Source organism: Scophthalmus maximus, chromosome 3 (genome assembly GCF_022379125.1).
Source record: "Scophthalmus maximus strain ysfricsl-2021 chromosome 3, ASM2237912v1, whole genome shotgun sequence".
Taxonomy (NCBI): Eukaryota; Metazoa; Chordata; class Actinopteri; order Pleuronectiformes; family Scophthalmidae; genus Scophthalmus; species Scophthalmus maximus.
In genome coordinates, this window is record NC_061517.1 from 18822277 (window position 1) to 18838701 (window position 16425).

General features: G+C 41.0%; 1 protein-coding gene across 6 annotated transcripts in view; it reads right to left on the reverse strand.

Annotated features, from left to right (window-relative positions):
• ptpn11b (protein tyrosine phosphatase non-receptor type 11b) overlaps positions 1 to 14085 on the reverse strand; it is a 35786-nt gene extending 21701 nt beyond the window's left edge. For 2 of the 6 annotated variants that reach the window (XM_035646231.2, XM_035646230.2), the window contains exon 1: positions 5053 to 5254. In XM_035646231.2, the coding sequence (XP_035502124.1) occupies positions 5053 to 5162 (110 nt within the window). In that variant the 5' untranslated portion in view covers positions 5163 to 5254. Of the gene's footprint in view, positions 1 to 5047; positions 5255 to 13931 lie in introns of those variants that run through there. The other 4 variants (XM_035646235.2, XM_035646233.2, XM_035646234.2 and 1 more) reach the window with 4 other exon arrangements.
• Positions 14086 to 16425: the final 2340 nt, after the last annotated feature.

A 16425-nucleotide genomic window follows, 5' to 3' on the forward strand; every position in this document is an offset into this window, starting at 1 on the left:
ACCTGCTCTACATCGCGGAGAGTCACATTATGTACAGACCTGTAGTGTTTTGTCATATTTTGTCAAATTTGTATGCAGCTGTCATGACAAGTGAAATGAAACTAAATTTTAATTAATTTGAAATAATTATAATACTGGCCTTTCTCTTGATAGTACTACAACATACATTTATATGATAAAACAACAAAATAACTCATATTACAAATGTGTGAACAGTGACACAGGATTTTTTATTTAATCTTGCTGAGTAAAGGGAGTTGTATTGGCTTGTTGTTTTACTGCAGTTGAATCTGATCAGCTCAGAACTTTGGATTTTACCAACATTTGATGCTTTTGCCCAAGAACCACAGAGGAAGAACAGCTGGTTTTCAATGCACTGGCTGTTAGGAAAATGAAAGTGAGGTCTACTGCATATGAATATTAATCCTAATCCTTCCCTTTTTAATACGACCATCAGAATGTTCACATTTTAGCTTATCTAATAGTGGTATACCATCATATCATAATTTATACTTTTGGAGTCACATTGATTTCCTGGTTCATTTTCTCAGCTAAATGGTATGACATGATTCATGTTGGTTGTTTTCATCAATACTTGTACAGTTACATAAATAAATACAAATAATAAAACAACAGCATAAACTATATTAAAAACAGTAGTAGTGTCTGATAAAGAAATAGACAGCCACACTGTAACGACTGGAAGTTGTATCCTATGACATTATCCTCCTACAATATCTGTTGTTATGATTGTGGTCGTGTGTTAATATAGTATTTGTTTCCTCCTTTCTTTCAATGAAAATAAAATGAGAACACATTTCTTTCTCAATGAATCTGTGATTACATGCAAACTGTTATGGCCTGTCCAGGTTTGAAAGGGAAGGACACTCAAGTTTATAGTACAGCAAAGCCAAAGCTAATAATTACACGTTACTTCCTCTGTTAAAAAACACTCTAGACAAATATTTATCCAATCCACTTCTCAGGCTGATTATCGGGGCTGTTCAACCTCATTGGAGTGTTTGACACTGCAACTTAAACCAAACCTTACACATTATTCATTATTCAGAAACAGCATGTATACAGTGGCACTCACACTAGTGTGCTGTAGTATTGGGTAACAACTGTGTTTAATGTATGACAGACTATATTAGTCTTGAAGAGGCAGCGTGTAGGTAGAGAAGGAATGTGCCAGTGAGTGGCTGCATGTCAGCTGTGTGGATTTAGAGCTCATGTTTAAACAGGGTTCACTGGGTTAAACCTCTGTGACTACTGTATGCCACTGCTGGCTAATGCAGTGCATCATTAGCCATCCAGGGCCACGATTCATGGCAGGCAGGGAGAGAGGGGTTCACACAACTGACATGAAATTTCACACAATTTTAAGAGGTCTGTTGTCCATCAGTGATGACAAAAAATGTGCAATGGTTCAGGGACCCGGGACAGTGCATTTTCTAGGCGAGGATAGAGGGGTAGGAGTGAGGCTCCTTGTAATCACTTTGAACAAGAGTTTGAACAGTGCACAAGACACTGTCCTTCATTTGAGTAAAAACATTAACTCAAGCAGTGCTACAGCTATGCAACACTGCCAAAATTTACCTTAAAGTTAGTTTTGTATGCACCGCCTCTTGTTATTACAATGGGATTTCAAAACTGTAATGGATTAATAATTAACATTAGGAGTTATTTTATACAGTATAACCAACAGGTTACCATTGAGAGCTGCAGTAGTTAGAGCAAACCAAAAAACAAAAAACAAACAATTAAACCTGTATTATGACTGTAGTCCATATATTTTACACTGTAACTTTTATAACACGTCTGAGAACAACAAGAGAGACAAGGCAAAAAAAGCGACACAGTGGCATTTTTAAAGCCAAATCTCTGGATCTACGCCAGTTTGTAGCTGGCAAGTACAGAATTTGTGCCACTTGGAATAAGTTTGACTACAGGACAGAGTTGACAGTGTTGGCTCCAGCAAATCATTATCTTCTAGGAGATTTATTTTATAATAAAAAATGATTGAAATGATAATTTATCTAACATCATGTGGCAAAACACACTTGAAATCTAAGTAAGTTTTCAATTCGCAAATATGTATGAACACTGTACAATATCAATTATTATAGGCAGTAATAACACAGACATTTTGGTGTTTTGTGAGTAATACTTTTGGGAAAAGTCAGTCCCCAGATTATTCAGATACCAAAATAACCTTTAGCTGCAGCCATTGTTAATGTCAATGATTCATCAAGAATGGGAAAACAGACTTTTTCTGATACTGACATATAGTCCAAATGAGTCATGGAAACCATGCATTTCACATCTTAAATTGTAGCCTTTCACAGCAACCCCCGACACATAACAAAGTCTCATTATTGATGAATAAATCCCAGTGGAGAGCAGGCGACACAACAGTGCCTTCATGAAGCTCAGAAGATAGTATCTGAAAGCTTTAACAATGGGCGAGCATTTAGCCGCTTCTGTTTTTGTGCACTGTACGACACAAACTCATGACAGTGAGATATAAATAAGACTCATAGGTCGGCTCAGCAGATCTTGTGTCACCTCAGAGCAGCAAACACACACACAGAATACTGCTATGGTCCCTTCTGGTGCAAAGGTCCGAAGCTCAGCTCATTATGTGACAAAATGCTCTCTATTAATTTCTTCAATCACTCAAAACAACCACAAAAACATGAACACAATCACAGTGTAAAGAATATCTAGGCCTGACATTCATATGAAAGCTGCTGCTGGTAGGATTTGCAAACATAACTTTTTTCACATTTGTTTTTAACTGTCGCTATATGCTGGTAGTAATATGTGAGACAAATCGTCTGTGACAGACTCTGGGTCATTCAGCTCCCCCTACTGCCTTTAATGCCATTTGCCAGAATTCACCGCGCCTGAGCAAAAATGTCCAATCACAGCTAGGAAGCGTCTCTCCGCTCTGTCAGTCATCCGGGGACGAGCGGCGCAGCGCTGCAGAAGCTGTGCACAGCTCACTCGCTCGGTCACGAACAAGCTCACGTCTTCGAAACGAGGAGCTCGCAGCAGAAGCTTGGCTGCATTTAGGGGCCTGAAAATATACGCTCTACTGAGTGCCATTCTGCTTTATTATGTATTTTTCCATTCTATTTATGTTTTATTGTTGTTTACATTCCACTATCTTGTAAGCAGATAATCCTAATAAATTGGATTAATATATGGAAAAGTTAAGTCTTCTTAACTGTGGACCCCGGCACTCAATTAGTATATCCATATGTTACCAACTATAAGTAGGTCTGGGTTGTTCAAGATTTGAGTGTTATTAACACATTTTCAACAAAACCCTTGGCAATCATGTAATTGGAAAATTGTCGTAGCCCAATCTGTAATTTGAGGTCAATACCAATAGCAATATTTGAGAATTTAAAAAAAATACCATCATGATACACAGTATAAGATGTTATCTAATCAAACAAAACACAACATTTTTTAAATAAGACCCCTGAAATTAGTTTTTTTGAGAATCATAACTATGATATTAGATTTATTTATTAGATTTTAGAGTTCAAAGTAGGGGTGGGAGATCAGACAATCTTATTCAATTTGGCGTGTGATCTGCTTTTCAGAGGACTCGAACAGATTGCAGGGAAGTTTCTGTAGCGTTCTGGAGAGGTCGGATAGCGTAATGACTCTAATACAATTCAGTGTTGTTACCGAAATATGCGCGTGCGTTCATCACAGCCAACGTTGACGTGGTTTGGGCGCTCAGCTGCAGCAGAAGGAAGCGCTGTGGATCTGGCTCAGCGGGAGCAGTGCCACATGGGCTGATTGGCACCACTGCGGTGAGTTGGCTAATCAGGCTCTCCCTTTTCATGCATTGGCTGCTGGACCGAGGGACGACTGATATAGATGAAGACGAAGATATTTTTGGTTACGGTCTGAGAAAGAGTTTGCTCCACAATAAAAGCCATTGATTGTGTGTGTGTGCGCTCTGTGCCGGGAGAATTTCCACGAATTTTGTGGTAACGTTCACGTTACAGTACACGGCGTAATTACAGTATCTTAAAGAGCGTTGCATTGTGGGCTATATGTAGCATTTTAATGTTGCTAGGCTTGCGAGCGTTTTGAAGTCTGTCTAAAGCAAGTCTTTCATGGTAAATCAGCCTTGAAAGTGTTTTGTTGTCCAGTTTTACCCGCCCGTCTAAATCGCCAATCCTAGTTGAAAGTACAGTACACATTTGACCCAAACATATGAACTATAATGGCATCACTGTTACTGTGTCTTTCTTAAAATGCATTGTACGGGGCTACAGGCACAATTTCAAGGACAATCATTGTTATTCAATCCAGAATTTCTCATCTTTTACCTGACTAGACTTTTTCCTCTCTGGTCTTTTTCTTACGCTAAAACTCTACCTGGCCACCATATTTAGGTTACTATAGTGAGGCACTATTGAGAGGTCATGGGTGTCATCTGGTTGACAGATTACTCGGGGTATTGTGTTTAATCCCACAAGGATTCATACAGAAAAATAATAACAGAGGGGCATGAATGTCGTATGTCCCTAAGCCATATCTAATCCCTCATCACAGTGCTGCTGTCACTCGAGAAGTTATAAAAACAATGGTAACACGCTCAAAATAGACAAAAAACACCAGACTGCTGCTTTAAAGGCACAACAGCAGAAGCTATTGCTTAACAAGACAATTTGTCAGATTTACATGCATCTGAAGGCAGGGGAACAGCTTCTCATGAGGGTCTAGTCGAGCAACTCAACAGCCTTCTAAAAACTACAGTACACAATCAATTTCTTAGGAATCAAACCTCCAGACAACGCCCACATAAGTGCACATGAGAGAAGTACTGAATTTATGCGCACACACAAACTTCTGCACAACCAGGTCTCCACATGCTAGTTCACTTTTTCTGCTACAGATGAGTCCGAGTATTTAATTAACCAAATGACAGAAGAATTGAAGTCGTTATTTGCAGAAAGAGGAGGAGTTAAAAGAGGTGTGAGCGACTGCAGATGAATGGGATTGTTTTCTGCCCTACCTTACCATTCTGGTCGAAACCTGGCACAGCCCCTTGCTCCAGCAGCCTCAGACTTTAGTAATCCAGCACTGGCCACTGTTACACAGGGGAGGGTGCGAGGGGGCGAGGGAAACATAGAGACGAAATGCGGAGGGTGGGGATTGCCGGTGCTTGTAAAAGTGTTACCAGGTTAGATAGAGTAAGACAGAGACAGTGAGAGAGACAACAGAGAGGGGGTGCTTGTAAGAGTGTTAGAGAGAGTGAGTTTGGGGCGGGAGGGAGGGAGGGAGGGAGAGCCAGCCAGGGGGCGGCGGCCTTTTAATCTGGGATTTGGACGAGCGTGAGCAGGCCTGATACCAGCACTCATCATTGCTATCAGGCGTCCCCCCGCCTTCCTTTCCCACTCCAGACGCATGAGACAGGCGCTGGCAGACTGCTGGTCCACCACCCTTTCTCTCTACTCCGTCCAGCCTCACCTTCTCTCTCCCGCAGTACGTACACTAAGAGGACAGCGGCTTTCCAAAGGCTGTGTGCACCAAAGCCAACTCCTGTGATCCAAAAGCTAACAGAGCTTTTTCTGGCCGTAACACAGACCAGACCAGGCCAAGCCAAGCCAGATCTGGGTGCCAGGTCTGTCGTAGCTACGAGGTCTCCGCTATCTTGTTGGAGGTTAAAAGCAACAGCTGTGTCGCCCGTGGCTGGAGATTACACCTAATCATGCACGGCGTAGTTACACCGGATCATAGTTAGCCCTCGCAAAGCTAAACCCCCCCAATCCAGCCAATTCAGCAGTATGCCATTAGGCTATTCATTTTTTCAAGGGGTGGGCTACAGAGATTTGCAGGAGAGTAAGAAAAATAAGTGAAGAGGACAAAAGCAATATAAGTATAAATTATCTGAAAGGGCCGATACTGGAGTGATTTATTCTACTTTTCATTTTTGCTGAGATGTTGGGCCACCAATATTCAAAGCTGCATCATTTAGCTTTGACATGTCAGCATCTGTTGTATCAATTCACATGTAAGATCTTTGCACCGCTTCACCTCTGAGAGCCACAGATCCAGGTTAATTGTGGGTTAGCCTAACTTTTACATTATGGTGAAATGCTCAAATTCTACTTTGATGCACAGTTTGATTTTTGGCCCCGATTCCATCAATGTCCTTTTCACACGAATCAAATTTAACGAGACATTTTCTTTTTAATCATGAAACACAAACTTTCACTTATGCATCCTGCCAGCAGGGCTCTCATAGGTTTTTCTGGGAAGCGCTTTTTGAGATTTGCAGTGTATCTATTATTTGGTGATCTGGCTGTCTGTGTCGTCTACGTTCTGGAAAAAATGTATTTGCCCTTTCTCTTTCTGTGCGTGTTGCTCTGTTTAATGATTAACTTCTAGGTCATCACTCACCAAGAACGGCTTGTAGAAACAGACCTAGTTATTAAAAGACCAGCGACATAAAAAGTCTGCAGCTGCTTACAAATGTTCAAGTGACAAATTAACAAGCTGTAATTTGTTGATGTATTTTCAATTGAAAATAATTTAATATACAGATTATTTTTTCCCTGGGAAAGTAAGTGTTGATTTGCTAAAAGTATTGTAAGCTGCTGTGCATTGATTGATTTTCCTATTATAATCCTAAAATGGCTGTAGGGTGTCAAATCCAACACATGTACAATCAACATAAAGGGGTAAAAATATGCACCGTCAAAGTATTAGTTTTCCACACTGTCAGTTGAAAGGTTGTTGCTAGTCTCACATTTTGGGTCTCTGGCGTTTATTCTTGTAACCAATCACCATATATAGATATATGTAGATATACTAATTCTAATTATGCGTGAGAGAGTTAATATGAATTACAGTTATGAACCAGCCAGGCTTGCTTAGATAGACAAGTGAAAAAAAATCAACAAAAAATTATCACTCTGTTCACGAGACTGTCAGTGAATCATGTCTCGTTCACACACGGAGTGCGTGAAGTTAAAGGTTTGAACCCTTTGTACTCACAATAATTACAGGGTTTACAATAAATCTACACAACCAAAAAAGTCTGTAAATAAATATGTCTTTGTATTACAATTTTTTTTATATTTGGATAATGTAAACCACCTGTTATCAAAATATAACGTTATATGCCACAGCATTACAATTGGAATGTAAAGATTCACATTATTAAACTCACAGGATTATTATATGCTTAAGGGTAAGTTATGTATAGCCTTTTAATTCAACTGAAAATATTTATTCATGTAGTACAGTACATTTCAATCATTGTCAATTTTAACATGTCTTTAAAACAGCCTTCCTGTACAGCCCTATCCATAATCTCTCTCTCTCTCTCCCCCTCACCTCCTCAGATCATGACCACAGAAGCAAGAGTGACTCAGGGCTTTCCAAGAATAGGATTCCCCTTTGAAAACCAAAAGGCGCCCCATTTCTGGCCTTGGGCACTGAGACGGAGAGAGAGGGAGAGAGAGAGAGAGAGAGAGAGAGAGAGAGAAGACAAGGAAACAGGATTTTAAACTGCCTGGTTTTGTCCGATGAGACGTCGAAAGGGAACGGGGGAGAATGTGCTGTTGAAGAGTACGAGGCAGCTGGGGGCTGCAGGTTGCGGGCCCCCAGGCTGGTGGGGGGGGGGGGGGGGGGAAACTGGGCCCAGTGTGTGCATCCAGCCACCAATCTATCCTCTTACATAATGTCTCAAGTTCAATATAGCCCGAGTGGGCTATTTAAAGCACTCCTGTCTAGGCCCACTGACAAAAAGGTGATATACTTAGTAGCCGCAGCGCAGCATGAAAGCCTCTGCTGGGGATATATTGGTCTCAGGCTAGCCCTGGGGTGTGGGTTCTGGTGATTTTGCAGATATTTTTAGCCCAGCTGATGATTCAGGGTATTTACATGGGGTGCAAAACTCTCTCGCGCACACACACACCCCATCCCTGAATATTTGACTTCTCCTACTAGGACTAGGGAGTCCACTTAGTAGAATTAGCTTAATGACTAACTTGCAGTTAGTGCACACAGTTTGTTTTCAACACTTGCACATGCAGTATGTAGAAGCTAACTGATTAACAGACGTGCTAGTGGTGATATGACAAATGGTAAGAAGCTCTAAGGCTGGTTAGACATTTCCTGAAAGGAACAACTAATAGCACAGGGTCTCCATAGTTTTAGGCAATTTGTATGTACATGGAGAAAACAGGACCCAGGGTAAACAGAGTAGAAGTAGCTCCGGGCATTATAGGTTAATAAGTAACTCCTGTGTTTTTTCACGGACACATCCAACCTGAAAACCAAAGGTTCTGTAAAACTGGTAAATACTCACTGGACTTCTTGGCCTCAGTGGCAAACCCAGAGTAAGAAACAAACTGTGCATATACAGAGGGATCACTTAATCAGTATTCATCATTTTGAGCGTTTCGCAAAGCACATTTTTTATGCAACAAAACTAATTTTTGAAAGTGCTGTTCTTTGCACTTCTAAAAACTTGGTTACAATTATGACTTTGCATAAGATTAAAATAATGAAATAATCCCTTTTTCAATTTGGACTGAGCACTGTTCTGGATAAAACACAGTATGCTTAACATAATAGTCATATTTTCACTCAGATGTGATGATTTTTTTGAACAGTGGGTTGGTTTTATGATCAGTTTTTCTCCCCCTCAATAGGCATTAAAAAAACTATCTTCAACATCAGGGATGTTTCAGTTTATAAGAGACAGCAGATTATAGATGTGGTTAAATCACACATTCAGTCCACAGGAAACTGTGACTGATCGCAATCATATTATTCAAAAGGATGATAATATTTTGATTTTCCATATCTCATTCACCTCATTTACTATGCAAAACTACAGGCAGTGTTTCCCCTATATATACACCTAATGATGGTATTAACCCACTGCTGAGATATTCTTTTTTATAAGGCTCCGTCTCAACTCCTTAAAAAATTTATCATATTATTTTGCAATACAGCTTCATATCCAGATAAAATCACATTCAAGAAAGAACTCTACATAAACTGTCCTGCTACAGTTAAAATGAATGGAAAACACTGCTACAACATCACACAAGTTAGACACAGCAATGTTACAAAAATTACATTTGACAGTTTCTCTAGCAGAGATATTAACGTTTTATCTTTAAGATTCCCTTAAAGGAACATTGTAAATATGTTGTTTCATCTGTGAGAATTTCATTACATGACACATTACTTAGCTAGCTAACTAGTGGGTTACAATTCAGCATTTGTTCAACAAATGACAATAGTTGTTGTAAAAATTATATCTTTATTATATTCAATAAAAGTGCATTTTCCTAAATTTTATTAGTAATATTAGTTTAAATGTAGTTCATGTTTATGACCTGCATACTGGAAATATCAATATATTTACTTGCTTATCTACATTTAAAGTCATCAGAAAATTAAGATAATGGGATTTGGCTGCCAGTTAAGACTATATGAACTTATTGATCATTTTCCATTAGTTTTTACAGCTAACAGTCTGCAGGGGTTTTTTTAATGATAAGAAAAACAAGTTGTAGGACTGATATATAGATACATATTGTGGGACGATAGAAAAAAAGCCTATCCCGTCATCTTATGCTCTACAGTTTATTTGGTGATGTCACAAATCACACACTTCATGTCATTTGAGCAAAACACTGCATGGATGCAGGTAGAGATATTATGATTTCCATACCAGTATCCAAAAAGGCCTCTGATACGGCCAAAAATGACCATGAATCTATGTACCGATACCACGTCTTTAACGTATATCAGTTTCACCCAGAGAAAGGTGCTATTTTCTTTTCCCAGAAACCAATTCTTCGCTTCTCCAAAACAGCAGTTGCACTTGTTGTACTAACACTGGCAAATACATTTTTTTTGACAGACACAGAAGAAGTGCTTTCCGGTAGTGTAGCTGTAACCAGAGCTCGTGAAAAATGTCAGCAATTTGTCAATGATTCTTGCAGGAAAGTACCATAAGTAAAATGGCAACATGTGCCGTATTGTTGTTTTATACTTTTGTTTTTCTAAACTGCGGCTGCATGTTAACCGTTTTTACAGAAATTGTAAATACACTATTTATTCACAGAATTTACATAAAAAGGGGCAATATTATGAGATGGAATTTGTCATATCTAACCGCCCTAATTATAAGTTGCAATACAATGAGCTTGCACTGGTGGACAACTGAAAGGGACGATTTGCTGACAGTTGAGAGAAATATCAATTTCAAATATCAGAGTATTCGTATATCAAACTTGCCATTTTATTTAAGCATTGACCTGTCACCAAAGAGAAGTTTTTAGTTACTACTTTGTTTCTGTTTTCCAGTCTACTCATTCCACCTGACCGAGAGAATAGCACTTCTTACTGAATCGCATGAGCGTGACTTTAATATTCAGTAGTCATTTTTTATCTATAGAGAAGACCCAGAAGCAACAGCAGGTGTTGCAGCATTAACCTGATAAAAGCTTAGCTTGGATTTACATGGCTCAGTCTGAGAGGAATGCTGTTCCGATTTGTCAATATCAAGTATTCCACATACAGTACACCTGGTGAAGCATGTCCTGTCGTGCTTCACGAGCAATGTTTCAGAATAAAAGCATTAAGTGTCATTCAAAGATCACTGGGGCACGTGGGGATGACCACATATCAATCCTTTATCTCAACTGTTTTCTGTCAGAATGAAATGCAAAAACATGTATCTGGGAGAACAAAAATAACAACTAACAGTTAGTTCAGGGCAGTCCTGGAAATGTTGCCAGCGTTATCTTATTCCTCCACATGGGCTGTTGTTTTCCTGTCGGCTTATCGAGAGAAAAAAACTGACTCACTGTTCTCAGCTGGTCAAAATGAGTTTCAGTGACAGACGAGGTCTGCTCCATAAACAAAGGGGAACAGAGGAGGTTTCCAATAGTGGAACGATTGTAATGCTACAAAGAAACAAACTGGCAGAGTAAGAACCGAAACAGCAGCGTAAAGAGATTCTCTGTCATGACTTCTTTCTCTGGGCCAGCAGTTCTACTGAACACATTCTAATGTTTAATCATTGTTACACTGATGGTACGATCACAACAACACAAAGTACAAACGGTTCCTTCATGACTAAACCGCCACAAATGTTCACTGTAAAAACAAGAAGCACCTTTGTGGAAATTCCAGCCCCACTCATGGGTATGATGAACTTAAATCCTTCCTGAAATGGGGAGTCTGAATGATACTGCCTAACATCAACAGGGGAGCAGGTCCGTCACATCAAGATGGCACGCACTGTGGTGTTGTTCCCCTGTGGTATTTCAGCTCAGGAAGTCGAGAACAAGCCACAGAGCAACAGTCATACAGTATGTGCCTCAGCCGGCGACACAACATGAAAATACGCAGACATGGAAACAGCTTTTAACTTTGTCTCAGTGCTTCCCGCTATCTCCGATCTGAGTCTGCTGGTGGCTTCGGCCCCAGGGGCAACTCTGGTGATATGGTGAGAAATCAATGCATCAAAATAGTTCTTATTTTCTTAGTGTTCTTGCCCCTATTTTTATCCATTGTGTAACATTTTATTCACTGGCCTTATCGAGATTTGGACAGGGGGGGGGCTACCTCTATAATCTTCAGTCTGCTGGACACAGCTATTATCCAAGTGCAATTCAGTCCATGGTGATCAGAGTCCAACTAAGTATTTGAAAGTGAAATTAAAAGCTTAGGGTTAATACCAAAAAAAATCCCAGCTAATAGTGCAGAAATCAGCCTACTTACAGTCAAGTATACGTTAATATACACAACATTTTATGAGATTTTCATCTGTATATTCACGCACACATTAATACAGGGCACCATCAAACTGAGAAGAATTAGCAAAATCCATGCAACAGTCTGATGGATAATCTCTGCAGCAAGTTTACAAGCATTTAGGTTGTAGTTGATAGCGAATGCAAAGCTGAGTGACACGGAGAACCATTTTAAACACAACTGTGTAAGGGGTGTATAGGTGCACCCCTTCTTGCAAGGTGTACCAGGAAGCCACTTAAAATTCAATGGACTATGGTAAATTGTGCGTTGAAAACAAATATATTTTTTTTCTTTAATGCCCTGGCCAGCCTGGCTGTTTTACAGTTTCCAAAGTCCCTCTGATGTACCGTGCATTAAGCCATTTCCAGCTAGATTCTAGTATGAAAAATGCTACTTTGCTCAACAACACAGCCAGAATTAACAGTCTTTGTTCTGTCGCAGGAGAAGTCAATGCCTTTTGTGTATTGTGGAGCTGGACTAAAATCAGTCGGCTGCCCTTTTCACCTTGATGTCATTATTTCACCATTGCAGCTTCTCCCACCAAAGGCACACATGATACAATAGTCACATGCCAAACATCATCCGATCTAACAACATATCTGCTTTCTTTTTCCACCCTTATGGTGGCAAGGCTGTTTGTGTCAACTGTAAACTCCCCGAGATGCTAACATTGCCTTTTCTTGAGTCCACAACAGCCACAGTGGTCAGGAGCAAGCCGACTGCTGGAGGTCACATTTCAGAGGTCACCTTGTACAGAAAATCGGTACCGGGACGAACCGTCGCTACACTCCAACGTACTATCAGTTATGATAATGACTGAAAATAAGTGCCAAACTTTATCTGTGCTTCACGTGCCACACAAAACCAACATTTGTAATCATCATGCACACAGAAGGTAATGATTTATTACTAACTATGTACTGGAAAGAACCAGAAAAAGGGGGCTATTAAACTGACGTCATATGAATCAATAATGCAAAACCTAGTATCACGGGTATCCATTAATTTACAGTGTCCAGCACACGGTAACTCTTGGCACCTCACATATTCAACTGCTCAATGATTCTGTGGGGTCTAAAAAAAATTGATTACAACTAGTCCACAGATTTTTTATTACATGAGGTTCATAATACATAGGACGAGGAGGACCGAGTTATTGGTGGTAGGCAGAATATGCATACACCATAACACGACATGAGAGATTTGCTCAGCTGTCAGTGTTACGCTGGCCACCAATCCCTGGTTTATTAATATTCCTAGTATTAGTTTTATACTAATATTACTTGTAGTTTTAATAGCATTAGTAATAATTGGTTATTTTACATTAGTATTAAATATGTTGTTTTTTTATGGTCCCAGTTACCACTTACATAAGAACTTCACTTGAGATTGAAAATAATTTGGATACAATATGTCCATGAAAACTTTTTTTTTATTTTGTTATATGTTTAGAACAATGTGTTAACTTAGACACACACAAACACACAAAAGACTTTAGAATACAAAACGTGTGTGGTGTGTGTGGGAAGAAGAAAAAATATTAATGGTCAGAGTAAGGTCAGACTTAACCCTCAGCATTCACAAGCACACGGACTCAAAAGAGTTAATGAACAGGGATGAAAGTTAAACAGGCCGTTACTTCTCCCCGACGCGGCGGCGGCAGGGGCGGCAGGGGCGGCAGGAGCGGCAGGGGCGGCAGGGGCGGCAGGAGCGGCAGGAGCGGCAGCGGCGGCAGGAGCGGCAGGGGCGGCAGGAGCGGCAGCGGCGGCAGCTAGCTAAAACACACTAAATTCACCGTTTTATCAAAGCCGCCAGCGTCGCCCCGTTGTGCCGCCGACGCACTCGGTTTGTATTAAATCCCTGCTAAATCACAAACTCAAAAGTGACGTGTCCTTTGCGCTGCCGCGTAGAAAAGGGGTGAGGCGACAAGTGCCCTCCGTTAATAAACTTGAGTCTGCGGGACGAAGAAAAGTTGAGGCGCCCGCCGCTCAGCCTCGGACCACACTCTCCTGGCGAGCTCGAGCACCGCCAGGAGGCTGTGGTATGTGACGGCGAGATGTGGTGACGGCCATTAACAAACAAACAAACAAAAGAGGGGTCGACTTCACCTGCGAGATGTCATAGCAGTCTCTGGAAGCTGTCAAGTGTCCTCAAACGGTGCCCTGCCTCCTCTCAGCCGAGCCGCGGCGAAACAGTGAGAGAGAGAGAGCGAGAGGTTCCGCTCAACCTGCGCGTTCAGCCGCACACACACACACGTGCTGACGCGACTTCCGGTTGTCACCTTCAAAACAAAAGCCCCCATGTTTGGGAGCTAGCGTTGAGGAGCCGGTATTCAAAATGAAAAAGTACTCTTCTCAATGAACTGAAAAGTGAAATATTCCTGTTTCTACTGAGTTTTTTGTTATGTGTTATCGTTTGTCTTTCTGATTTCTGGCCTATGCTTTATTCTACTTTTATTATTTATCATTTATTCTACAGGGGAATAAAAGAAAAGAAAGGAGATGACGTGTTTTATACCGAATAGCCTTTGACAGCTGCTAAGTTGTGAACTCCAAACTAACCTTTCCGTGGCATTTTATTATTTTATCAAATGTGACCATTTGGCACTTTTGTTTTGCTCTGTATACCCCCTTTTCCTGCCCTGTTCTGACTAAGCCCCGCTAACTTGATGCAGCCCGGAGAATATTGTTAAAGTTTGTAGTGACATATTCAGGTCGATATCAGAGGCGTCGTGACCCCCACAGGGTCCCCGATGCTCACTTCCTGACTTCTGGATCAGGTTCCAAGCAGGAAGCAGGAGCTCACCCAAACAGTGGGACCATGTTGTGAGACGCCGTCTATGTTGAAACATGGATAATGCTACGCTAATTATTTACAATATGTAGTTGCTGCAATAAAAGGCCCCAATAACAAACAAAAAAAAGACAACTGCAGAGCTGTAGGCAAATTAGGTATAAAATAAAATAACTAATTTATGTGTTCACCCCAGGTCCGGAAAATGAAGCCAGTGTGGAAGCGCCTAAAAATCTGTCTTCTCATAAATGACCAGCAGAGGGCGCCTCAACTGGTTACAAAAAGAAGTCTGTTTCAATAGAGGTCTATGAGAAACACTTGATTTTGTAATGTCACTAGAAAAAGTTGAGGCTTTTATGGTCTCAATTTCAAGTTTCAAGTCTTCTGCACTACAGCATGATGTTCCTTTTGAACATTGGGGGTTCCGTTCAGAGTCAAATAGATGATAAACCACGGTATGCATTGGGGCGTGGATACAGTGTGATTGACAGCTGGTACTGTCCATTCGGTGCAAGGGTTGGAGGTGTAGGTGTACGGTTGGAGGTGTAGGTGTACGCGCAGTGGACGCGCTCTCAGTCAGACCCACCGCTCACTTCTACGTCTGGTTCCAAAAAAAACCCCAAGATGGCACAGTTCAAAGTACTTAACTCGAGGCCTCAAAACGGCCGTTCACGAATGAGTGGTTGACGTCACGGCAGGTTGCCACTTGGTTTACTTATAGTGGAGAGTGGTGGAAAAATCGAGGCTGGTTCTCTCAGTACCAATTCACTTACTTTGCTCATTGATTTATCTTATTTCTACCAATGATGCTGCAGCAGCAGTGAACTTGGCCTCGTTTCTTTTGCTCCCACGGCAAAAGCTATTGCGATTGTTGTGTGAGAGATTATAGGCAGGTCTACACCTCATCTTCTGCGTCTGTTATTCAGTCGTGATGGGACAGCCACGGTGTCGCTGGTGACGGTGGAAGAGGAGTAAGTGAGGCTGAGCAGCACTGACGGCAACAGCCTGTGGTTATCAGTCGAGGTTAATCTACTGGGGGGGCAGATGGGCTTATGCAATTGTCTGTGAGCCCACAGGCTTCATGTCTATGGATTTGCTTTTCCACTGTTTGACCCAGTGTGCTGCTGGAGTCTACAGACAAACACTGAAACGATGGAGTGGGAATTTCTACCCCTCCGCGGAGTTTCTCTGTGCCGAGTGCAATGCGCTCCGAGCAGGATAGATTGATTTGAACATAGGGTGTATTGTTTGTGTCTGGTGAGCCTATTTGTCTGAAATCACATTAAGTTTATTCATTTGTCTAGGTTTAATCTATGTAATCCGAATGGGTGGAAATGTTACATGCAATTAAAAAACACATGAATCTTAAATCAGGCCTAAATATTGGGTGAGTGTTGGGCACTTTGGCTTTTGCATGTGTTGGAAGAAAAGGTCAGTCAAGCTAAGTTTGAATGTTTCTGTGTTATTTTTCTCTTGGGAAAGAGATTACAACTAGTCCAAAACATTGTAATTGTGCTCATCACGAACGGAAGAAAGTCTTGATGTGATGACTTTAAACTCAAAGCTAGTGCTTTAATGTGTAGTATTGAAGTAGCCATTGCCTCTATAGGACTCTGGAGGACTGTGAGGGCTAACCAGTTATCTGGGGTAATGTGATTTGAGTGTATATCATTTGAAAATGCACTGCATCCCAACAGCACTGACACAAAAATGACACAAGTCAAGCGAGTTCAAAGAGCGTCCTGGTAGAGTTTCACACAGCACAATGCAAGAGGAATGCTTGACGGAGAAAAAGTGCATTCAACAAAT